The sequence below is a fragment of the Lontra canadensis genome, unplaced genomic scaffold (assembly GCF_010015895.1).
Source record: "Lontra canadensis isolate GAN:19392208 unplaced genomic scaffold, GSC_riverotter_1.0 scaffold164, whole genome shotgun sequence".
NCBI classification, from domain to species: domain Eukaryota; kingdom Metazoa; phylum Chordata; class Mammalia; order Carnivora; family Mustelidae; genus Lontra; species Lontra canadensis.
This window is the reverse complement of record NW_022631158.1, coordinates 2,297,122-2,321,957: the sequence shown is the minus strand read 5'-3', so window position 1 is coordinate 2,321,957 and position 24,836 is coordinate 2,297,122. Positions and strand designations below refer to the sequence as shown.

Below are 24,836 nucleotides of genomic sequence, written 5' to 3'. Positions count from 1 at the left end.
ATGACTTGTTCAAAGATACACAGGTAGTTGGTGTTATAAACCTTTGTATACACAGTTTGGGATTGTACTATGCAGTTTTCTTTACAGCTTGCTTTTTGCACTCAGTACTGGATCATGAGCACCCCTCCACTTCATAATGCCTGTTTATGTTATCGCTTTAAATTTGTTCTACTTCTGAAGGTACACAAGCTAAGTTACTAAACGTAGGTGGATGTATTTAAGTGTGTGTATGAAGTCAGCACAACAACATAAGCTCCTCTATATTGGAAACTTTCTGAATTAAAAACTAAAGAAATGAATGACTCTAGAAGTGTGCTTGTGTGGTTAATGTCCGGGGGCTTACTTTAGCTCTCCCTGGAATTCTTGAGGGTGTGTGGATGGGTGGGGCTTTGAGCTGCTGAGGGCTGGGAGAGAATGTTGGAGGAATTGGGACAAGACAGTCTCTGAACAGGCCAGAGCACAGATCCCAGGCCAGACCACATTTCCTCCTGAGGTGAGGACCCTTCTCTTGCAGGCCCTTGGCTAAAATGTCCCAAATGTGATACCCAGGCCTGGCTGGCCTAGACTCCAAGAGTGAATGAATTTAAAGCTGACAGTTTCTCTTTCTTCTGGGGCTATAAAATAGGTTCCTTCTTTTTGAGGACTGTTTGATTTTCCACTGTGGAAGTCATTCATTCCACACTTCTTCAAACATTCCCTTTTTTCCTGGACCCATCACCAGGACTGATTCCAGTATAGTTGATCTCTCCAGTAGCAAACTTTGCCAGCTCCTTCTCACCAGTACACAGAGAGAGAGAGAGTGTTGATCAAGAAACCCAGTCCAGAAGCCAGGCTGACCTCTGCACCCTGACTCCTACCTCCCTCCCTCTTCAAAGACCCCCTGATCTTCCAGAAGGGTTCTCAAGCCCTCTGAGGAGAAAACAGCCACTTCTGGAGAACGGCTTTTTGTTTCTCTTTTTAAAAATTAGTTCCTTTTGAATTAGGCCAATAACAATATATTTCACAAAAGTCAACTTTAAGTTCCTTTAATAAACTACTGAAGTTTAATCTTGCAATGAATGTATCACGTACTCTTAGGGACTGGCCTGGTGAGTGTAGGAGGGAGTGTCTCTGGCTGCCTGGGAGACCCCGGTCCCACTCCCCAGCGGGCAAATGACAAACGCATTTTGTTTGCTTTCTCCCACTTCCACACTCACGACTCCGAAAAGTCTCCTCTTTTTGGCATCCTGTGTTTTCCAGCCGGCCTGTGGGACACAGCCCCTCTGCCCCTCGGAAACCCGAGGGAGCATCAGGGACGGATTTCAAGAGCCGGGTATTTTCACCGCAGCTCAGGGCCTCCTCCTTCCAGGCCCCCTGTTCCTCAGAGGGAAGTGACTTGGTAAAGGAGGAGAAACAAAACAAAAGAATACTGGCTCCAGCTAGCTGGTTTCGTTTAGTTAATTGTCGCAAATCTAAGAATAGAAAAGCAATTGGCTAAAAACAAAAAAACTTTGCGGCTTGCATTGGCCGGGAATCGAACCCGGGCCTCCCGCGTGGCAGGCGAGAATTCTACCACTGAACCACCAATGCCCACAGTCCGCCAGCTCCGGCGCCATCCTTTAACTTCGTCTGCTTCCCCAGCTCCCTTCCACCACGGGAACCCGGCCCTTGCTGAGTCATTCTTTCGAAAGTAGTGCCTTTCTGTTCCACCAAAGGAAAATGTCACGACTCAGAAAAGAACAACAAAAAAGGCTCTCGGACGTCCTGGCCCTGAAGCCTCGGCTCTATCCGCACGGCGCCACGCTTTCGGCTTTGGCGGCTGCGCGGCTCCGGCAGCGCCCGCCGCGGGGAGCGTTTGCCCTCTCGGGGAGTTGGAGCCTAAGGAGATCGATTTGGAAAGGTGGAGAATGGAGAGAAACTTTGAGTCCTGGCAAGGTTCCCATGTGTGACCTTAAGATAAAAATTCATATGTTGGGATTCTAGTTTGTCTAATGTCCTAATACCCTGAGATCATTTACATGCTAATTAGCTATCTCTATTCCAGTGACTTCATCCCTTGTTCTTTCAGGGAACTAGCCCCACTCCCGGACACTGGAGAAGGAGTTTCTCCGGACTCTGGACAGAGTACCTCGAGTGGTGTGATTAAAGTCACTGTTGCTCTTATGTGTGAGAGAAATAGCGTGGGCCCATCTGGGCCCTGGAGTGACGGTGATGTTGATGATCGTAGTAATAATAAAATTGACGATCGTGGGTCATAATGACAATGTTGGAACCAGACTGCTTAGGTTGTAACTCCATTCCTTTGTATATGATGCGAGTTAAACCCTCTGAGGTTCAGTTTCACCGTCTATATGGGGGAGGGGGTGATGAAATAGGACCTATCTCAGGAGGGCCAAGAGGGTTCAATTAATTAATCTAGGAAAGAAGTGAGGAAGAATGTTAGACATACAGCATATGAGCAACAAATACTAGCTATTACTAATTAACTTAGTTGAGTGTCAACTATGTAGTAAGTACCTGTCACGCATCATGCATAATCTAATTTAATCCCCAGGGCAACATCATAGGGGAGTAGCTCTTCTGGAAGATGAGGATTCTGAGGTTCAGAGAGGTTAAGCACTTTACTCAAGGTCACACAGAGATTAGGTGTGTGTTGGGGGGGGAGGGGCAGGTTGGAATTGAGAATCCTGTCCTTCCTGATTCTAGAGCCTGTGCGTTGTCACCTCACAAACAGGGGGCAACTCTACTTATTATCAGAATTTCCCCCAGATGTTGTGAAATTGGATATGTTATTCTTGTAGAATACAGAAAAGTGTGTATTGTATTGTACGATTTACATTATTCACTAAGGGAATATGTGCTTTTTATAGCAAATGACTGAAGCTGGGAAGTATCCTCAGGCTCAGTGTTACTGCCAGTTAAGTAAATGACACTATGAGAGCAAGGATGGACTGGCATGAGTTAGTTCCCGGTTAACCCAGTTCACACTATATCTCTCCTATGAGCAACGGGAGATGCATTTGTATCTCAGAAATGCAGGTGGATTTGGCTGGGGCAAGGCTACAGTAACGGCCGCTAAGTGTTGTCTCTAGTGGGTGGAAAGAGGGTTGCAGAAACAACCCACTTCTCCTGTACCTGTCATTTCCCATTTTTAACTACTCTCTTTTCCTTGCATCTGGCCTACGTCCTGTTTCTTCTATAAAAGGCATCCTGGTTTTGAATTGAAGGAACCTGCTCTCCAAAAGAAAATATCGCATACACACTCTGTATTAATACTTTCCCCTTCCTGAATTTCCTCCCAACTTCCAACACAGACCACCCAACTTGTTTGTACTTCCCTAGAGGAATGATGGTACTTGTGTTGCCTGGTGAACCGGGGAGACCCTGGCCTCAACCCAGCTAGACCCTAAGGAGTCACTGAAGGTTCTTGGCCTTGTCAAGAAAATGAATTCAGGGCAGACAAGACAGCACTGTGGACAAATGACACCAGCAGGAAAGTTTATTAAAGTGAAAAGTACACTCTTGAGATATGAGAGCAGATATGAGAGAGGCCAAGTGAGAGGGAGGGAGGGAGGGAGGAGGAGGGAGAGAGAGAGTTTGGGTTTGGGTTTGGGACTGGGTGGGGTTTGGGTTTCTATCTCTTATTCACAGCTGTTAAGTAAGGGGCAGAGAATATTTATTACGTGGGGCAGGAAGCAGGGTTTCAAGCTTTTTTCTTCCTCATTTGGTCAGGGGTTTCCTGTTACAGCATCCGCCATCTTGGGCCTGCCTGGTTCCATCCGGCTCCTTGTTGGGGGGCCTCTGATCTTCCCATAGCTGGTCCTGGCTTCCTCGATGCTGGCTTCCAGGTCTCCTTTTGGAACTCAATTGCCTACTCACAACACTCACAAGGTTCCTTAGCATTTCAACAACATGTATCTCATTCTCTCTTTAAAAACAGATAGAGGGTGTAAGAAGGAAAGTTCTCTTGTGCTTTGTCATGAAAACATTTCAGATCCTCTCATTTGTGTTGTATCTATTAAACACACGACTTCATCTACTTTTAAATGACCATTGTTACCAGTTTTGTTTCTTTGGGGACCGTTTATTGTATAATAGGCATCTTTATTTATTTATTTAAAGATTTTATTTATTTGACAGACAGAGACCACAAGTAGGCAGAGAGAGAGAGAGGAGGAAGCAGGCTCCTCGCCCAGCAGAGAGCCCACGCGGGGAGCCCACGCGGGGCTTGATCCCAGGACCCTGGGACTACAACCCGAAGGCAGAGGCTTCAACCCGCTGAACCACCCAAGTGCCCCTTTAATAGGCATCTTTAAGGAACAAAATCTCAAATGAGTAAATCTGAAGATCTCATTGGCTCGAGTAAGTGAGAATTGGGCACTATCCCATCTAGAAAGCAAAGGGGAGCTCCAATGCCTTATTCAAAATAGAAAGTTTTTATAGGAAGAAGGGTGGGGCAAGGAAGTTACTGGCAAAAGAAAAGAAAGGATTGTTCCAGACAAGGTCACCTTCCTTTAGGGCTAAGAACAGGGGGAATCTTACCTCTTCCTCCTTTGGGGGATGCAGAGGGCCCAGGCAAGGGATTCCCTCATTGGTACTGACTAGAACATCCCTGACTGACTGGTTAAGACTCTATTTCCGGGGGAGGTTGAAACCGCAATTAGGTTCGGTATTAAGCCCCAGTTTGGTGACTTGGCCCAGCATAAGTGACTCCATCTTGGGCCTGTGGTTCTCTTTTTAATGTAGTTTGGTTAGTGTAATAACACCTATGTCACTCAGTTCCTCCTCAAAAATATTACAGCTAATTAAATCAAAATACACGCCCAATATTTAAAAATCAAATGTTGCCACAAGGCTTCTAATGAAAAAAGGAACATTTTCTTGCCCCACTTTCAATTCCTCACAGGCAGCCATTTTTAAGTTTGTTTTTTTTAAGGGACTTTTTATTGTGCAATGATTTTTGATTGACCAAGTAGTTGTGAAGATACTACAGAAAGTCACTATATTTCCTTCACCCAGGTTCCCCTAAGGTTAAGATCTGACTTGTCAAACCTAAGAAGCTGACATTGGTATAATACAGATCACTGAACTGTAGACTGTATTCAGATTTCAAGTTTTTCCACTAATTTTTTTTTTAACTATTTCAGAAGCCGACCCAGGATCCTACACTGCATTTAGTCATCATCTTTAACCCACAATCGGTGATGGTTTCTCAATCTTACCTTGTGTTTCATGACCTTGATGTTTTCAAGGGTACCAGCCAGGTATTTGGCAGATTGTCCCTCAGTTTGGGTTTATGGGATGTTTTTCATGATTAGACCGAGGTTTTGGAGAAGAATGCCACTGGGTGAAGTGCCCGTCCCCCATGAATCTGATCAAGGGTATGTGATGGCAACAGGATGAATCACTGGTGATGTTCACCTTAATCACATGGTTAAGGTCAACTTGATCTTTTTTCATGTCTCTCTTATGAATATGGTGTCACTGTCTTTCATTTAGGCACAGTTTTTAATTTAACGTTTGATCTTGTGTTCTAGGCCCGGTGTCTGAGATATGTGAACGCTCAGCTGATACTGAGTAAAACGTGTCTTGGTGAGAAGCAAGGGAAAGGATATTCCAAGTTGAAGATCAACCTGTGCAAAGGCACTTAAATTAGACCCGTGCTTCTCAAGCTTTCGTATGTACGTGCCTCACCTGGAGATCTTATGGACTTTGGGTTTGGTGGGTCTGAGATGCAGGCTGCAGTCCACATTTCTAATAAGCTCCTAGGCTCTCATCTAAGCCTCCCAACAACTCTGTATAGGTTATGCTGCAGGCAGACTTCCCAAGACCAAGGTCTAGTAAATAACAAGGAATGCAGTCTGTTTGGCAAACTCTTCTTAGTAGACCTGAAGAATCCTTCTGTTCTCACCCCCCTCACACTTGTGAACCTCACACATTCAGCCTCATCTTGACAGTTCTGTCCTCTTCCCAGAAGGGCAGCGGGATTTTTTCATAACCAGTTCCTCCTACATCTGAAAGCATCTTTTCTTTTGTTGTGATCGCCAGGAAAAAGTAGCTCTTGCAAAAACAAACTCCGCAAGTTTACCTTTCCTAGGTGTTACGTCTCCTGATTCGTTCTGTTGAATTCATTTCCTGGGTTTTGGTGACAAAGCAAACGGACTGAATTAGAATTGGTGGTGGTGGTAGAGTCAGCAGCTGGTTAGGTTTTAACTGGGGGTCTGGATGGCAGCAAAGGAGTCAGGGTCCTCTATCTATCAGGAAAGTCAGATACCTAGCCTGGCAGCATTCCAAAACTAAAGCCACAAGAAAGGCAGATCAAGCCAGACAGGTCCAAAACAAAGAAGGCCTGAAACTGACCAAGTAAGGGAGAAAAGGACGGAAACCTGCTCCCAAAGAAATCTCCTCCCCAACTGATAAAGACTCGACTCCCTGGTTAACAACTGTCAATAGAAGAGACCCGAACCCCGAGCGCAACTTTCCCCTGAGCATTCCGGCTCTCACATCTCCAGAGTGCGCTCTTTCTCTTTAATAAACTCCTCACTTTCACCGCTCAACCACCAAGGTCTTTCCCTGAATTTTTCTCTTGTCATAAGACTAAGAGCCTCCGTCGACATCCGAGGGACTGCCTGGGTGGCGGCCTCTGGGCCCAGGGGTCTCCCCAGTCCACCCCGCAACAGTAGGAGTGGGCGGGGCACGATGGTGGGAAATATGAGGTCCACCACAGTTTGACACTGCTGTCTGAGCATTAGAAGACTCCGGCCAAGTGAGCAAATGAAGGGATCTGAGTTGAGAGCTTTTCCTTGTTCAGTCGGAGGACAATTTGATATCTGCCTACCTTAGTGTGCTTGGCACATAGAAAATGTTCAATTTTTTTTTTTTTTTCATACTTAGGTATAGGTCTGAGTCTCAACTGCTTCTTGATTTCATAGACCTCTCCTGCCTACAATACAGAAAAAAAAAAAAAAGATTCAGTCCCATAATCACAATGAAGCATATATTCATATACAGATACGCAGGGCAAAAAAGGTGTCGATTAAGCAATGCTCCTCTCTCCATGAATTCAATTGTATTTGTTGTTTGGAACAAAGTGAGGAGGGGGAAAAAAAAATGCTTTGTCAGAAGTGGGATTCGAACCCACGCCTCCAGGGGAGACTGCGACCTGAACGCAGCGCCTTAGACCGCTCGGCCATCCTGACATGGAGGCCCGAACTTTTCGTATTTCACTTTCAGATTGTCCCACAGCGCTGTATCATGACGTCAGGTCACGTCGATGCTGCGTTTATTGTTTTAACTAAAACTAGAACTCTCCCTGGGGTCCTTGGCAAAGTACGGAAAGTGACACAGTCTCTGACTTCTCCCTTCTCCTTCTCCACCATCCTAAACTGTAAAGATCCGTTTTTCCTTGCGCCCTTTCCCGCCGGTCTCCCTCCGACCCTCGGCCGCAGATCGCCGGTACCGGCGGATCCAGAGCTGGGGCGCGCCGAGTGCGGAGCTGGGAGCGCGGGTCAGAGCAGGCGGCGGGGGAAATCCCCCGCCAAGCGAGGCTTCCGCTTCCCCGCCGGGCTCCTCGAACCCTCAACCCCAGCCCGCCTCGGTGCTGGCGGACCTACTAGGAGTAATCTCGGGTCCATCCTCGCCAAGGGAGGGCTCCGTACACTCCACGACCATAGAACGCTGAAGTCAGAAAAATTCGCCGCCTTCATTTTCCTTATATACGGAATGCCGGAGAGTAGTCAGTGTCGGCGTTGGTGGTATAGTGGTGAGCATAGCTGCCTTCCAAGCAGTTGACCCGGGTTCGATTCCCGGCCAACGCAAACTTCCCTTTTCCTCCAGGAAGAGCGCGCGGGGCGCTTTTTTAAAAGCTCGAAGCCAAACTAGGAAGGGCCAACGCTGCTCTTCCTCTCCAGGGCTCCGCCCGTCGCCGCAGAGCCCGCCCCCTCGCCCCAGCTGCGTTTGGGCGGTGTTGGACTCTGAGCGCTTTCCTCTCCGCCGCGCGTTCCCGCCTGCCTTTGAGCGCTTCCACCCGCGGAGGAACCTCTGGGTCCGGGTGCCGAGTCTCCCCCCGGCCTGCATGCAGGGACATGAGCGGGTGCGTCGGAGGAACGGCACTCGCGGGTCTCCGTCAGCAAGCAGATCAATTATTTGAAGTCAATAAATGGAACGTTTTAGAAAGATGCCCGATTTAGCTGTTGGAGGAAGTTTAAGCACGCTCGGAGCAACTTAGGGATAGGAATCCACTTTTTCAACTGCAAACGTTATGAAACCGAAGTCCCGATCCAGTTCTGAAATCGGAATTTAACGCCCGGGAGGCAAAGGGCTTGTCTGCAAGTGTGCAATACGTACTGGCTTGAAAACTACGGACGGAAAAAAAATCTATATATATTTTTATATTAGTTACATGTCGAAACAATATTTTTGGAAATCTTGGGTCACATAAGATGTGGTATTAAAATTAGTACATGTTTCTTTTTAAAGTGGCTGCAAGAAAATTTAAATACTCGGAGGGCTCTCCCCTTGTCGGTTGTGACGTGCCAGTCGAGGCAGGAAAGGCGCGGCGCTGCCGGCATCTTCCACGGAATCCAGTGTCCCGGCATCTTAGAAGTAACTTCCTAAACAATGAATTTAAACTCCGTCCCGCGGTTTTCCTCGTTAGTATAGTGGTGAGTATCCCCGCCTGTCACGCGGGAGACCGGGGTTCGATTCCCCGACGGGGAGACAGAAGAGGCTTTTTTTCTTTTTTTCCCCCGAAACTTCCTTGGTCTGCATTCTTGCTTACTGCAGAAACAAAAGTTATTCCTAAGTGATTTTAGGTTCTCTCTAGGAGCATGGTTGTCACATGTGAGTTTCTTGGATGATGGCCAGGAGTACTGGAGGGCACGGTTATTTTGACCCTGGTTCTTAACCCTGCAAGCAAGTTTCCACCCAAGAGGCCTGCACCTGGGCTTAACCTCTCCCATCCCCATGATTTCTTGCTGCCCACTGGGGGACAATTCCAGGATCCGGGCCTTACCTTGAGCCTTGTACTCCAAACTGTCACGTTCTTTCTTGCCCTCTCCCACAACAACGACTTGCCTCCTTCTTTCTTTCTCCTGGGTATACCGCTATCCAGCAGAGGCCAGCCCACGTTCTCAAAAGTTTGCGCTCTTTCCGCGGCCTCACTACAACGAAGGTGAGTGAACAGAAATGAGCACCAGTCTGGCAATCAGAATACCCGTCCTTTCACCACTAAGCAGCTCTTTGCTTTTGTTCAAGCCATTTTTTTCTCTGAACTTTGGTTTCTTCATCTGTAATGTGGAGGAGCCAAGAATTTTCCAGACTCTCTGGGGCTAGAGTCCTTTGAAGTAGTGCCCTGCACTGGGAGCTGGCACACAGTATATGCTCATGCTTTGAAAAGATACAGATTTTCCTGAATATAAGAGTAAGATAGTCCATGTAGAAAATATGGGAGATAAGCAAACCACAAAGAAAGAAGAGGCATCCATATTTCCATCACACAGGAAGACCCCCTAATATTTTGCTGCGTGTTTAGCTCTATTGCATTTTTAAAATGCGAAGCTGGAATCACATTGTGCAAATCGTTTTTTAACCTACTTGGGTGTTTACTTTAAAATGCGACAATTTCTAAATTCATTAAATGCTAGTCTAAAACACTATTTTAATGGCTTCGTTGTGCTATATTAAGGGCCACGTCATCATTTCTTTAAGGAATCTCCTGTTTTTGAGCAGTTTTGTTGTCACAGTGTTTTTCTGCTTTTGAACCAGCTCTTGAAATCTCTGCTGGGTACTCTTCCACTCCTCCAGCAATTACTTTCATGATGGCCTCCATGAAATCTGTGGTCAGTACATACTCAGTTCAAGGGTGAGCCAAAGATAGGAGGGCTTTGTAGATTTGGTTTTCCTGGATGAGACTATCTCTTTTCTGCCTTTGACTTCTTCAATTTCCATCCAGTCTGGCAGCCCTAAGCCCTACCTCACTGAAAGCGTGGGGGAGTAAGACTAGTTTTCTGCATTCATTTACACCCCTGAGTCTGAGTGCCCTCATGATGAAGATCTCACCCATTTTGAGTCCTTCTTCTGGGGCTTGAATGCTCTTTATTTTCAATCTGATTTGATTGCCTTACAGATGAGGTTTTTTGTTGTTGTTCCGAGTTTATAATTGTTATCCATGGAGTGGTTAGCATCCTGCAACTTCTTCACCATGATGGAAAGTGGGATTGCTTTTTAATTTTATTCATAGTGTTTTTGAACTTCTGAAGTTTCTAATTTTCATGTAGTCAAATACTTCCCCTGGCAGTTTTAAAACTTTTTTTCATATATAGAAAATTCCTCCCCACCCCAATATCAGATCAGTTTTTGCCTTTTTTCCTTTTAGTAATTTTATTTCCTTTTGCTTTTTGATATTATCCCTTTAATTCTTTCTGACATTATTTTGAGATATAACACGGGGTAAGTCTATAACTCTATTCCCAACCCTCCACCTGATGGTTCTCCATTCAATTCATTGACTAGCCCATCCCTCAACCACTGATTTGAAATTGCATCATTGACGGCTACTAATCCAAACATCCTTCTCAAACAAAGCAAAACACATAATTGACTCTAGTCCCAGCTTGGGTCCATGAGACAATAGAGAAACCAGAAGATATCAAGCTTCCTCTTGGATATTGTGAATGACTGGGAGACAATGGCTTGCGTTCTTTTATGCTGCTGTCCTTTCTTGTCTTTTCTTGCTCATGATTTTGATATTCAATTCTGGGAATGATGTCCCACTCTGATTTCCAAGACAGTTTTGACTCCACTTGAATTATGAGCTGTTTATCATGAACCTAGTAGATGGCAAACTTTCTCGTAGATATTGTGGGTCAGTGGGATGATATAAATTTTCCTCTTACACCATTGGGATCTTTTCCACAGGAATTTGGGAGGAATCCAACACATGGACCTGGAGCCCTTCCTTCTCTCCACTCCCAGGTTGTCTTTTAAGAACAAAAAGAGGCACAGACCTTTGCCACAGTTTATCAGAATATACACACCCTAGTCCATGACAACGTATTTCTTTAGAACTTTTCATCCCCTCATTCTCTATGTTAGAGGCAGAGGTGGGAACATGCTCTGCTTATATTTTAATTTGGTGTTGGTTTTATTTTATTTTTACTTTCCAGTTTACTCATTGTAGTAGATATATGGGTTGGTTTGCTCAACACCTGTTCCAGTATTATTCTGGTTTACTTTCCTGTGCTGTTGAGGCTGGGGAGCTAAAAATGACATTTTCTAGATTCCTCTGCAGCTGGGGTTCTGGTTATGACTTAGGTTTCACCAACCGGATGTACTTCAGTGAGATTTTGATTTGTAACTGAGTTACATGGAGGGACACAGAGATCCAAATTTAGACCGTAAATAGGGGCCAATGTAACTTTGTTCGAGCAGGTGACTGGAAACAGCAGAAACTTTGTAATTTATTTTGTAGCAGTTTTGCCAGATAGCGTGGCAACCTTGTAGACATAATAGTTCCCGGGAGTTATTCCTGGAAGTCAGCCTGGAGTCTCTTTCTTCAGGCTTCCCAATGCCTGGTGAGTTATCTGTAGCCCTCCATAAAGGGCTAACCTTGTTGGCCCTTTAGCCCCTTATGGAGGCTAACCCCTCCATGAAGGGCAGAGCCCTCCAGATAAGGGTTAACCCTAACCCTAAATCCTTTTGTATTTAAATAAACTAGAGTAGATTCTGTTGCTTGTGATTAAGAACCCTACTGTGTGCCCATCCTTGAATGGGAAGCAATCTAAGTAATCTCTCTACATCTGGCATCTCTCTCCCACTAAGGAGCAACCCTTATTCTGGATTTTATGTATATTCTTTCTTTGGCTTTTGTAATAATTTCAATACATGTGTATGCATTATAAAATATATATATATATATTTATATTTTTACACTTTAAAAATTTATGTAACTGGTATCAGATGGTACATATTCTTTTGCAACTAGTTTTTAAAAAATTATTATTATTTTAGATTTTATTTATTTATTAGCGAGATAAAGAGAGCACAGATAGGCAGAGCAGCAGGCAGAGGGAGAGGGAGAAGCAGGCTCTCTGCTGAGCAGGGAGCCTGATGCAGAGCTTGATCCCAGCACCCTGGATCATGATCTGAGCCAAAAGCAGCCACTTAAACCACTGAGCCACTCAGGTGCTTTTTTTTTTTTTTAACACAGTATAATTTTTATAGGATTCATTCATATTGACACATGTGGCCATGAATGGTATTCAGAAGATTTTATGCAGTTGCAGGATTATGTATTTCATCTATTCCATATTAGTCCTTAAATAGATGGATAGATAAATGTGCATTTATGTATCTCATAAAACTGGTTCCCAGGTAATGTAAGTTGTAGTGCAAATACTATGTCAATCTTCTGTCGCGGCCGGCGCGACAAATCCATCAGGAATGTGAGGGTAAGAGGATGGTGAAAAGAAATTAAGAGAAAAAGAGATGGGGGCAGGAGGACCACTGAGGAGGATGTCCCACAGTGCTGATTTTATTCCACATCTTACAAGCATTTATAAGGCAGACCACAATAGAAGGAATAATACATCAGTATCTAGCCAGATAACCGCAAATTCCTATAACAAGTTTACATTAACTACAAACAGATCTCGTGATGCCAGGTAGTTACGGCTAATGCCATTAGCTACTATTGATACAAGAAGTTACAATCAACCAGGGAGTGGGTTATGGAAAGTACAGGAACAACAAGGACCAACTAAGAATTCATGACCCTGACCACATTGTTCCCTTCTGTAGGGAGAGCGTGTGGGAAGTCACATAGGTGAGCGCACGACACGTAGCACAGACCCTTTCTCAGTGTTACTCAACTTTCCTGTCCTTAACCACTTATCAAGGTGTCCAGACTTTAAAGGAGACACAAGTCAGGGCCTGGTTTGATCCACGACTCCGACCATGCCATGGCCTCCAACAACCTTCCAAATCATCTCCTAAATATTTGATTTTTAATAATTGTTGCTTTTGTTTGATACAGCTCTCACTAGCTAAGTGATGCCTCTATCTGAACCCTGGTTTAACATGGGGAACTATAACAACTTCCTGCAATTTCTTTCCAGTAGGTTGATAGCCATTAGGTGACTTTTTTCCTGAAATTAGGGAACGATAGGTATTAATGGTACTGAATCCTTTGTCATCTTCTGTTGAATCAGCAACTGTAATACATTTTTTCCCCCTAGCCTTTAAAATATTAACTGTGGAGCACCTGGGTGGCTAAGTCAGTTGGGTATCTGACTCTAGATTTTGGCTCCGGTGGTGATCTTGATGTGGTGGGATCAAGCTCCCCATGGGGCTCTGAGCTCAGCAGGGAGTCTGCTTGGGGTTCTCTCTCTCTCTCATTCTCCTTCAGTTCCCACCCACCACCCCGCCGGGTACTCTAAATACATATATACATACATAAAATTTTTTTTTTAAAGATTTTATTTATTTATTTGACAGACAGAGATCACAAGTAGGCAGAGCAGCAGGCAGAGAGAGAGAAGGAAGCAGGCTCCCCGCTGAGCAGAGAGCCTGATGTGGGGCTTGATCCCAGGACCCTGAGATCATGACCTGAGCCAAAGGCAGAGGCTTTAACCCACTGAGCCACCCAGGCGCCCCCATACATAAAATCTTTAAAAAAATATTGTCTGAGGGTTTTATACGTCTGTTTTCTCTATTACACAATGATCAATGATTTCAATTTCCATTCAATTTCTCTTTGATCCATGGGGTGCTTAAAAAACACAAGTTTTAAATTTTCCATATATGTGGGGGTTTTAAAAGGTATTTTGTCATTGATTTCTGAGTTAAACTGCATTATGTTCAAAAATTATGTTCTATATAGTGCCAATTTCATGGTACACGTTAAGACTTGTTTTATGGCCTCATATAAAGTCAAATTTTGTAAATGTTCCATAAGCATTTGAGAAGACTGTGTCACCAAAAATTATTGGTTGCAGAGTTGTAAATATATATTAAACCAAGCTTACTGTGTTTATATACTTAATTTTTTTCTCTGCTTGACCTATTGAATGCTGAAAGTAATATGTTGAAATCTCTCACTGTAGAATTCAAAGAGTCACTGTAAATGAATTTGTCAATCTTCCCTTGCAGGTCAAATAGTTCCTGCTTTTATATTTTAATGCTGTTTTATTAGATACATATGTTTTTAGAATTATTATGTGTTTGTCAGAAGTTTAACCTTTTATTACCATCTGATGGCTATCTCAATCCCATAATGCATTATTTCTTAAACTTTATTTTGTCTGAGATGATATAGCCATATGCCAACTTTCTTTTTGTTAGCTATTCCTGGCATATCTTTTTCCATTCTTTTTCATTCAAGCTTTCTGGTTCTTTTTAATGTTTTAATGTTATTTTTCTAAAACAGGATAAAATATGTTTTAAAAAAAATCCACTTTAACTGGCAAATTTTCTCCATTTCTTTATATTGTGATTTCACTGTTATATTTGGATTTATTTTACCATCCCATTTTGTATTTTCTTTTCCATGCCTCAGTTTTTCTTGTTTTTGTTTTGTTTTTTGTGTGTGTGTGTGTGTGTGTGTGGTGTTTTCTTTTGTTGTTGTTTTGTTTTGTTTTTGCCTTCTTTTGGGTTGCTGTTATGTGTACAGGCAAAGTGAAGCACAGGAAATGTATGTGTGTTTAGAATGAACTGCAAAGTAATTTTTAATTCCGGCTGCCAGTCCAACAAAAGAGGTGAAGGTGAGAGTAGAGGTTCCCAAAGCTGGACTTCTCAGATGAGTAAAATTTCCCGTAACATGTTGATGATCAGTATAAAGTTGCCAACTTTTTATTTTGCCAAACTAGGAAATTTGTAAAACAACCACAGCCCCAACTATCATCTATCCTTACCATAATTTTATAAAGTAAAGAACACTTAAAAACAAACTTTTGTAAAATTGCAAGAAAAAAGGTAGTCTCAATGCGGAGATCATTTGGCGAACTTATCGGACACACACACACACACACACACACACACACGATGGACATCCGTCTACACTCGTGTGTTCGCTCATCTCACCAGCGTTACGGGACACTTTGGCCTGCCCTAACAGGACCCGAGGAGGGTGGTGGTGCCGAAGGAAGAGGAGGTCCTGGGCGGAGGCTGCGAGGGGCCCCCGGACCCTCCTCACACTGTGGGTGCCGGGGTGCGGCCAGGAACGGTGGGAGGGGGTGGGTAGGCCTGTGGCCGCCACGTGCGCCAAGAAGCGGAAGCGGAGCTTCCCCCGGGCTGGAGCGAAGGGGGGGCCCAGCCCGGACCAGGATCCCGGGGCTGATGGTGTTGGGTGCGGGGTCCCTGCCCTTGGATGTTTAGATCCGGATACTTCGGTGGGAAAGCCCCCAAGTCGCGGCCTTTAGAAACTCTGCGTCCGTCCGGGGCCCAAGGCGCTCGCGGAAACCTTCGGAACAGCCGGGGTCGGAGGTGGCCTCGCTCTGTGGCTGCTTCAAGGCCTCATGCTGCGGGGCAGGAGCGGACGCGCGATGCCGTGTTTTAAATATTCACAGCAACAGGCTGACGCGGACACACAAACTGGCCAGATCGGGGGGAAAGTTGGCTGCGCTTCCCGGAGCAAAACCAGGCGAACGCGCGAGCCCACGGGGAGCCTCGGTGTCGGCTCCCCCCGGAGACTCGGCTGCTCCGGCTGCGCGGTGGGTCGGGGGAGCCCGAGGCGGCCCCAGCGGCGAGCCCGAGCCAGCGCGGGGAGCGCCCGGCTTCCCGGGGGCCGCCCCCACCCCCACCCCCGGGTTTGGGGCGCGGGGGGAAGCAGCGCGGACGTTCTCTGCGCTGAACTGACTTGGCAGAGGCCGCAGCTCCCGCCTGTCTCTGTGGCGCAATCGGTTAGCGCGTTCGGCTGTTAACCGAAAGGTTGGTGGTTCGAGCCCACCCAGGGACGGCGCCTGAGCGTTTTGAACCCCCCCGGGCGGCGGAAGCCGCGGAGGCGCCGACGCTGGGGTTTCTCACGCTCCCCCCGCGCGGTCGGTAGCAAGACTTTTGGCGGCTTGAGTCAGGTTCTACGAAAAGGGCCCCGTGAAACTGGTGTTTTCAGAATGTTTGCGAGCAAAGGAGACGCGTCCTGACGAGCCGGAGACGAATTCGGTAGCGCCTCTGAGCCTGCGGGCCTTCGTGCGTGGGTTTCCTGACTCCGGAGACAGGCGCGTCGGGAGCCTGGGCCCTCAGTCCCGCCGGTCCCCTGCGGACCCGCGTCCGGGGAGGCCGCCTTCCGAGCACCTGTGCGGCCGGCGCCTTCCTCCCGGCCTCGCTGCCTCCCACTGCCTCACCACTCCCCGGTCGGGTCACGGCAGTAACTACCTGACTTTGGGGGGGGGGGTTCCCCTGTCTTCAACGCCCCTCTGCCCTCCTTTCTCCACGCAGCTGCCAGAGCGCCTTCAAACCTGTTGCTAAAACGCAAACCTGTTCTGTTTAAAATCCCCCAGGGCTCGCTCAGCCGGCTGGGCTCCCCTTAGCTGGGAAGGCAGGGCCTCTCGTGGTCCGGCCCTGACCTCGCTCCTCTCCCGCCCGGGCTCTCTACCCTCGAAAACAGCGAACCGACTTGCTTTTGAACCTCTGCGCATAGACCTTCGGCGTCTGTTCCCTTTGCCTGGTAAACCCTTACTCGTCCTTCCGCACTGGGAAACCGAGCCTCTTCTCCCAGCCTGTTCCTCCTTCTCTCCTCCCCGCCTTTCTCCCTGGAACCAAAGCTCCTCCAGGAATGGCCCCTTGTTGTTCATCTCTCCAATCTTCGGCACCTAAACCCAAGCTCGGGGCATTACAGGTACTAAACAGATGTGAGTTGAAGATTTTATTTATTTGAGAGAAAGAGAGTGAGAGAGAGCGAGCGAGCAGGGTGAGGGGCAGAGGGAGAAGCAGACTCCCCGCTGAGTGGAGAGCCTCAGCCAAGGCAGACACCAACCTACTGAACCACCCAGGCACCCTAGATGTGAGTTGGCCGTCTGGGGTTTCCTGATGCACTTGCCTCATGTCTGGATCTCATGTAATATTCAGACATTAAGTTTTAATCGTGTTGGGGTATAGCTCATAACCCACACAATGAGACTGACCCTATCTATGCCTCTGTCCAGGCCCCTATCTCCTTCCTGGGGGTGCCTTCTCCTGCCCATCACCTGCCGGGAACTCACTCTAAGGGCCACCCACCTGGCCACCCACCTTCCCATCCCGCACCACCCGTAAAAGTCCCTTCATCCAGTTGCCTCAGCAACATTGGTGAGTCCACAACTGGTTGGTTCATGTGAGCTGTGCGGATACGATATCGGTATCCAAACTCATCCCTGGTAGATTTTCGGACAACAGGAGGAAAAATGGATTTTACCGTTGGGTTCTTATTATCACGGTTTTTCCTTCTTCAGAGAGCAGCTAGCAAGATCTTGTCCAAAGCTTTATTGGAATCAGGAAATGCTCTGTTGAAAGCTTCTAATACAGAAAGACGGCTAAGCTTTCTCCCACAAGTAACGCTCGTGACCCCACTCCCCAAATCCATAGTCACTGACTGGGGGAGGGATTTCCAAGTTTCAGAGCTCAGCACAGCAGAGTCGAGGACATTCCGTACGGTGCATCCAGCATTTGTCAGATGAATAGTGTGAAGCTGGAGGTATATATTAAATACTGAAGCAGAAAGCGGGTGACAGTCCCCTCATCTCCTCTCCCTAATTCCTACTATCCTGGCCCACACATGTCCTCACCCCTGGCCCATTGTCTCCTGAGCAGCTCTCATTGGCTCTTTCCCATCCTGCTTTCTCTGTTCAGACCCAGAGGGATCTCTGTTCACTGAGCTGCTTCTGCGGCAGCGATGTGTCTCTCCTCCCTATGGACACAGTTTGTTCTGTGCGCTCTTTTCCAGGACCCTCCCATCCCTAACCCCATTCTGGGAGCATTTTCTACTCATGCCATTGAGAGCGGTTCCTCATTAAGTACTCACACGCCGTCCCAGTTCTGACAGGGGCTCCCCCAAAAATCAATTCTACATCACCCCTGTGATTTTTCTGTACCTACACCACCGCTCACGTTCTAGGAAGACAGCGCAGGCCGGAGTCTCCCCGGTCGGTCCTGGACTGCCTTGCTCCTTCTCAACCACTCCCTTTGCTGGTTGTGCTGTTCTCCCTAGACTCTCAACAGCCCCCACAATCTGTCTGGAAGGGGTTTTAGGGTGCCTAGAAGGCAACCCGTCCTGGAGCAACAGATGTAGACCACTACCCAGCTGGTCCTTGGCCATAATTTTCTTATCTCCTTATCCTGTTATTTAAGAACTACTTTATACATCGGGTCACCATCCAGAGTCGGCATTGTGGCTTTGCTGTGACAGACAGTCGGGCAGAGAAAGTATCTGGGTAGCGTTGAGACTTCAAGTCTGAGTACTGTGTCTGCTCGCTGAGCCTTCATGGTTGGCCTCTGAGATTACAGACCTTTCCTTTCTAGCAGAGACCGAGAGAAAATGGAGTTGAGTGGAGGACCCTCAGCCTAGACCCTGAGGTGTGCTTTTCCTGCTGCTCCCAGAGCTGCCTAGTGGGGAGGATGGGATGGTGAATCCAGAAAGAGGATCAGAGGTGCTGCTTTTACTACCCCCATTTGTCCTAAGGGCCCTGTTTCCAGGAGACTTTGCTGTTTTTCCAGGCCCGCTTTGAGTTATGAAGGTCTCTCCGCATAGCAAAATACAGTACCGTGTCCACTGCAAATAGGAGTGCCATCACCATGGCGAAAGGGATATGGGGCCAAAATGGGAGGAGTGCTGAGGTGGACGGAACCGGTGGACCTAATGGGAGAAGAAGAGGGGGGAGAAAAATGACAGTTGTTAAGGCAGGAAATTTGGCATCGGTCCAATTCTTTCCTTTTATCTAGTGGTTAAATAAATATAAAGGTCTTTGAATCTTTGGTGTGATCCTAGAGACCCATTAACGCCCCTCCCTATTCCCCCACTCCGTTACAGTTACTTCATCTGTAAAGGCGATAACCTCATACCGTTGTGGTGAGGGGTCACTGGGATGGTCAAACTGGGTGCGTGGAAAGAGGCACTTAGCACAGTGTCCAGCACACTGAAAGGTACCCGATAAATGTCGTCTCGTCTTTGTTACATTACAGAAAGGGAACTTGAGATTCAGAGAGACTACTGGTTTACCCGCTGTCACGTGGTTAATGAACAGCAGAGCCAAGACCCAGTTTCTATGGTCTCTCTGTGAGCATGCGAGGGGCGCCCACCAGGTTGGCTCTTGGCTAGGACTTGAGGCTTGGAGAGGAAGAAGGGCAGGCGAAGATGGGTCAGCATTGTAGGGACACAGAACCTTGCGGACATGGTTTGATCGGGGTAAGGAGGGACAGGTGTACTTATGGGGCAGGAAATGTGGCTTCTATTTGTGCCAAGTCAACGACAGCCCTCAGAACCCCTTGTCAAAAAAGCCTGTGGAACAGTCCAGAATTTCCTCTCCACTCATCTTCACAGCGCAAATGCAGACTTCCTGCCCAGGGGTCCCAGACCCTCGAGGGCTGCACAGCTCTTACCTTGAATGATGATGTCCACAGCCTCTGAAGACTCATTTTTCTTCCCGATAAGCCCCCTGCAGAAGTAGGAGCCATTATGTTCACTTCTTGCTGCTGGGATGTAGAACTCAGAATTATCATAAGAAAACTTTCTGCCTCTTCTATTCTGGAAGTATTGGACATTCCAGACGGGCTTGTTCTTCCAGCTGTGGCACCTCAGCCGAATGGGCTCCCCCACCTGGAACACCCGCCGAGGGGTCTGGAGTAACAGCCAGCCTGAAAGACACAGAGACCACAGGCCCAGGAGGCTTCAGCGGGAAGGGGACACTCAACACCCAGATCCTAGGGTGTCACAGAGAGCCGGCCTGGGAGCCATCCCTGCAGAGCTCGCTTTGGGTGAATGCCCACGGGACCCTGCAGGAGAACTCACATCACACCAGGACTTTTTGTCTAGTGGGGAAGAGGGATGCACAAATCAAACCATAAGGGTAGGGCAGAGGGTCTAAGAGAAGAGGGTTGGGGGAAGCCATCTGCAGGGTCCTTAGGGTTGCCCTGGGGTTTGCTATGACAGGTAAGGAGCAGCCACCATAAGTTCTAGGTCAAAGAGTAAAAATTGCATTTGAAAATGATGATTTGTAGAGCACCGAAGGGTGGGGTGTCTCGGTTGGTTGAATGTCCAGCTCTTGGATCTGGCTCAGGTCATGACCTCAGGGTCATGGGATGGAGCCCCACGTCGGGCTCCGTGCTCAGCGTGGCGTCTGCTGCAGTTTCTCCTCTCTCCCTCTGCCCCTCAACCCATGCACGCACATGCTCTCTTTCTCTCAATAAATAAATAACTTAAAATAAAAAAAAGAGAGAGAGAGAGAGAAAATGATGATTTGTTCCACTAAAGGAAAGGTAGAGGGGCACCTGGGTGGCTCAGGGGGTTAAGCGTCTGCCTTCGGCTCAGGTCATGATCCCAGGGTCCTGGAATCGAGCCCCACTTCGGGCTCTCTGCTCAGCAGGGAGTCTGCTTCTCCCTCTCCCTCTGCCTGCCACTCCCCCTGCTTGTGCTCTCTCTCTCTCTCTGTCAAATAAATAAATGAAATCCTTTAAAAAAATAAAGGAAGGGTAGGCTTCAGAAGGAATAGATAGTTGTGGGAATAAGGTCATTGGGTGTCCCCTGAAGTGGCTACAGAAACTGCGAAGCACAACTCAGAATGAAAGTCAAGGAGAGGAAAGAGGGATGTGACTGGTAGTGCTCACGGTAGCTGGTCCTTTCTCAAGGGCCCCAGGGCCTCTGCAAGGCCAGCTCATCACTGAGCAGAACCTTCAAGACAGAAAATCCTATATCACCAGGACTGTCTTGCCACATAACCGGAGTTCACCACTAGAAAACATGAAGTCACGGTCAGGAAGCTGACCAAAATAATGAAAGATGGCATTGCAGATACATTTTTAAATGACACAAGAAAAACATTGACGAGGCAATGCTGAGTTAGAAAGACAGAATACAAGAAACAGATAAGCAGAGAAAAAAGAAAAAGAAAATGTGCTTACACATTAGTAGGGCTTTTCCCCGAGGGACAGGACTACAAGCCATCTTAGTTTTCTCCCTTTTACTTTTCTATATTTTAGAAATTGAGCCCAATTATATTTTAGAAATTTAGAACCCAAATATGTATTAGAAATTGAACCCAGATGACTTTTGTAATAAGAACAGAACAGTAGGGACACCGAGGTGGCTCAGTTAGTTAAGCAGCTGCCTTTGGCTTGGTTCATGATCCCAGGGTCGTGGAATTGAGTCCTGCATCTGGCTCCTGGCTCAGAGGGGAGCCTGCTTCTTCCTCTCCATATGCTTATGCTTTCTCTATCTCAAATAAGTAAATAAAGTCTTAAAAAAAAAAGACAGTCAAGAATTTCTCCTGGTGAAGTTAATGCTTACAGTCACATCTTAGTACAGTCTTTATTGACGGGACTTCCAAAGCCAGCCTCTACACCAAACTCTGAGGCAAACTAAGAGCTCTCAGGCTTGATTTTTCTATTGCTTCTTATTGGTAATTCTCCCTTTTATTTGGTCAAAGGTAGCCATGTCTCACCTAGTCAGAGAACACACATTCCTCCCCGTAACTCCGTAGCAGGAGGACCGTGTCAGCTACATGGTGGTCAGAGGCTAAGGAGCCATAAGAATCAGCACCAGAGGCCCAGTTCCATGAAATCCTTTGCAAGCCCACCACCATCAGGGTCCCCCCTTCCCCTCCAGACTCCTTCCACCCATACACATCACGCAACTGAGGCAGCCATTGAAGTAGCATCAGGCTTTTGAGGGGACACTGCAGGTTCTGGGCCAGGTGGTGTGACTCCAGGAACAGGAGACACAGCCTGTGTCTGATACCCTTCCCTCACCTTTTTCTGAGTGGGGAGATTTACAGTGAAGCTTGTTTTTGGTTTTTTGTTTGTTTGTTTGTTTGTTTAAATAAGAGAGAGACAGAGCAAGAGAGCAAACACAAGCAGGTAGGGGGGCAGAGAGAGAGGGAGAAGCAGGTGCCCCAACTGAGAAGAAAGCCCTATGTGGGTCTTGATCCTGAGGCCCTGGGATCATGACCTGAGCTGAAGGCAGACACCTAGCCAACTGAGCTACCCAGGCGCCCCTACACTGAAGTTTAAGTTTGAATATGGCACTGATGTGGCACTGATGGGGACAGAGAGGTGGAAAGGACCTTGGGCTGCCCAGCAGGGTTTGGAGGGTCACTTAGAACATGTGCATCTGAGAGTCAGAAGGAGATGGAGGTCATAAGAACAGATTCATTCATTACTCAATAAATATGAGAGAGCATTAAGGGCACAGCCTGACCTTCAGGTGACGCCATTCCCTGGGGTACATTCTATGGGGATGGTGATTGCGGGACTGTGCCCTGCAGAGTCCTGGGTCCATTAGGTGCCAGCTTTTGACATTTGGCCTAAGGCCTGCCTGGGGCTAAGACTATAATGGTGATGTAAGTCATGGGGGCCGCAGGTCATTTCATCTCAGTTTTAACCCCCAAGACTCAGCTTTCGTTTTCACCATTTATTGGTGAGTCCCCCCTTCCCCTTCACCCACTCACCCACGAGGACTTCTAGCTGCACGGGGTCACTGAGTTCGGAGAGGCCCGTCTGGCACCTGTACTCGCCGCTGTTTTCAACGCTGGCAGCTTCGATGACGTAGCTGGTCTGACTTGAGATGAGGGTCCCATTGTGCAGCCATCGGGTGGAATGGTTCCCAGAGGGATTGTCCCCCTGGCACTTGAAAGTCACACTGTCCAACGTGAGGACCCTATTGCCTGGAGGGTCCGAGACCACCACAGCCTTTGGGAGGTCCGCTGAGGAGCCAAGAGAAGGTGGGTTAGGGCAGGGAGGGGGTTCCTACACTGGCATTCCCAGGGAGGCTCAGAGCCAGAACGAGCCCACATTGGCGACTCTGCCTTGGTCGGTGACTCAGACTTAGAGCATCTTGGCTTCAAGGGACTTAGCCCTATTTCTGGCCTCTCACTAACCTGAGGAAAATACCAGAGAAGCCTAGGGCCAAGCCTGACTGTACTGGGCAAGTGCCCCCTGACACCCCGAAGCCAGCCGTTTCCCACGCGGTGCAGATTTCCCGGAGTTCCACGGCTGTTACACTGCACACCTCCCTCCGTCCATCCCAGACCACAGAGCAGACTCACCAGCTTGCGTGCCGGCAGAAACTGCAAAACAAAACAGTGAAACAAATATTGAACAGAAGCATAGATCAGGCAGCTGGAGTGTGGAAGGAGTGTACGTTGCCCTGCCAGCCCCTGCCCTGAGAGTCCTACGTCACCAAGAATCAAGATATGTATGGCAGCTAGCTTTCCCGCTGCCTGCCTTCTGGTCACCAGCATCTATGCCTCCTGTCCTGCTTTCCACCCACACCCCTGCTTTCAGCACCACTCCGTTCCTCCTCAGTCCCAACTCAAACACCCAAAACAAAGGTACAGATTGAATTTCCCTGAATCAAGCCAGAGACACTGCCTCAACCCAAGTCCTCCGCAAAGGGTGGAAATCAGAAATCCTAGAGGGGAACCCAGGGATGTCAGAACAGAAGAGACAGAACTTCGGGACCATCTATCTGGTCCATAGTCTTCAGCGTACAGATAGGGAAACTGAGCCCCAGCAGCGTGAAGTAACAGAGACTCCCCAGGCCCCCTTCGCTTTCCGGTTATGCCTAAATCTGAGCCGGAGTTCTTGTCTCTAGGCCCCCAGTGGTTTGTCCTGGGAGCTCCAAGGAGACCGCTCCGTGCCATGCCGTAAGGGGTCCTATTCCTTGGTAGGGATACCCTCCCTGGCCTGAAAAGTGGGCTCTGCTGAACCCAGGGCCTCTGGAGCTTCTCTCTCAGCCCCAGTGACTCTGACTCACCTACAAGCAGCAGAGCCATTGAGGGCAGCAGCTGCCACATGCTGCCGCGTCAGAGTGAACGAGTCACCGCAGATACACTGAGCCCTTGAGGGACACATGCAGCTCCCTTGAAGAGAGGAAGTAAATAGTCTTTCTCCCCACCCCCCAGCTCATTACTCTCTAGGTTCCTTTTCCCAGAATGTCATCTGATTTCTGAACCAGAATTCTGACAAGTGAGCCCCACGATAGGGCAGGAAGGGTAAGAAAAAAGTCTGAATGAGAAGCCGAGGTGGCGTGTGTGCCCCCCCCTGTAGGGATTCAGTGACACAGAGTCTGTGAGAATGACTCCTGATACATCTCAAGTTATTTCCTCCCAACCTATGGATTTGCATCCACTCCGCAGCAAAAACAAGATATCAGGACCCTGGGGACCAGACTCAAGAAGGGAGAACCTTCACTGAGCGACCTCTGGTTGTACCTCAGAACTTGTCACTGCCTGGACCTGGCTCCATCCAGCCAGCACTCACCTGCATACTTTTAAATCTGCAGATGCCAGAGAGCATCCCGCCCTCGAGCGTTATCTGCACCAGCATATTTTTCAAAATTCAAAATGCATGTGCCTTGGGATCTGCAATGTACTTCTTAGCATGAATTTGACCACAAGGTTCACATCCTCTGTTAAAGGAAACCCAGGCAGTGGGGGAGGAATAGGGCCCTGGGAGGGGGGGATGTCACCGGTTGCAGGGAAGGCAGGGAAGGAGAAAGGGAGGGAAGGGCAGCAGGGAGGAGAGAGCAGGAGCCCTTTACCTTCAACCCACCGTTACCAGGGCTGAGCTGAGTCACAGCAGCTCAGGTGAGCTCAGCCCTCAGGGACCCACCGGGTCTGGGCTAGCCTGAGCTCTTTGCTGGAGAAGGTGGAGGTGCTGTGACTGGGAACCAGTTC

The 24,836-nt window shown here is 47.8% G+C and overlaps 1 protein-coding gene and 5 non-coding genes across 7 annotated transcripts; 3 read left to right on the top strand and 3 right to left on the bottom strand.

Moving 5' to 3' along the window:
• Positions 1 to 1,498: 1,498 nt before the first annotated feature.
• TRNAG-GCC lies at positions 1,499 to 1,569 on the bottom strand. The gene has a single exon. It is a non-coding gene; the product is annotated as a tRNA-Gly (tRNA).
• Positions 1,570 to 7,095: 5,526 nt separating this feature from the next.
• Positions 7,096 to 7,178, bottom strand: TRNAL-CAG. Its single transcript has one exon. It is a non-coding gene; the product is annotated as a tRNA-Leu (tRNA).
• Positions 7,179 to 7,724: 546 nt separating this feature from the next.
• On the top strand, positions 7,725 to 7,796 carry TRNAG-UCC. The gene has a single exon. It is a non-coding gene; the product is annotated as a tRNA-Gly (tRNA).
• An 829-nt stretch (positions 7,797 to 8,625) lies between these two features.
• Positions 8,626 to 8,697, top strand: TRNAD-GUC. The gene has a single exon. It is a non-coding gene; the product is annotated as a tRNA-Asp (tRNA).
• Positions 8,698 to 15,857: 7,160 nt separating this feature from the next.
• On the top strand, positions 15,858 to 15,931 carry TRNAN-GUU. The gene has a single exon. It is a non-coding gene; the product is annotated as a tRNA-Asn (tRNA).
• Positions 15,932 to 17,621: 1,690 nt separating this feature from the next.
• On the bottom strand, positions 17,622 to 24,069 carry LOC116859845 (low affinity immunoglobulin gamma Fc region receptor III-like). 2 transcript variants are annotated; one of them, XM_032845487.1, is made up of 6 exons: positions 23,603 to 23,660; positions 23,499 to 23,516; positions 23,205 to 23,226; positions 22,608 to 22,862; positions 19,546 to 19,800; positions 17,622 to 18,802 (listed from the first exon to the last, which is right to left on the bottom strand). In XM_032845487.1, the coding sequence occupies exons 1-6, from the start codon at positions 23,633 to 23,635 to the stop codon at positions 18,624 to 18,626; spliced, it is 762 nt and encodes a 253-aa protein (XP_032701378.1). In that variant the 5' UTR covers positions 23,636 to 23,660; the 3' UTR covers positions 17,622 to 18,623. The 2 variants fall into 2 exon arrangements, with proteins under 2 accessions (XP_032701378.1, XP_032701379.1); XM_032845488.1 differs by lacking the exons at positions 23,499 to 23,516; positions 23,603 to 23,660 and adding an exon at positions 23,915 to 24,069 and having other exon boundaries at positions 23,205 to 23,225.
• Positions 24,070 to 24,836: the final 767 nt, after the last annotated feature.

Coding starts and splice junctions, on each gene's coding strand:
- LOC116859845 (XM_032845487.1), bottom strand. CDS start 23,635: ATGGACCAGATAGATGGTCCCGAAGTTCTGTCT. Junction 19,801..22,607: donor GCAGCTAGAAGTCCTCGTGG/GTGAGTGGGTGA, acceptor TGTGTCTTTCAG/GCTGGCTGTTACTCCAGACC. Junction 18,803..19,545: donor TGTGGACATCATCATTCAAG/GTAAGAGCTGTG, acceptor TTCTCCCATTAG/GTCCACCGGTTCCGTCCACC.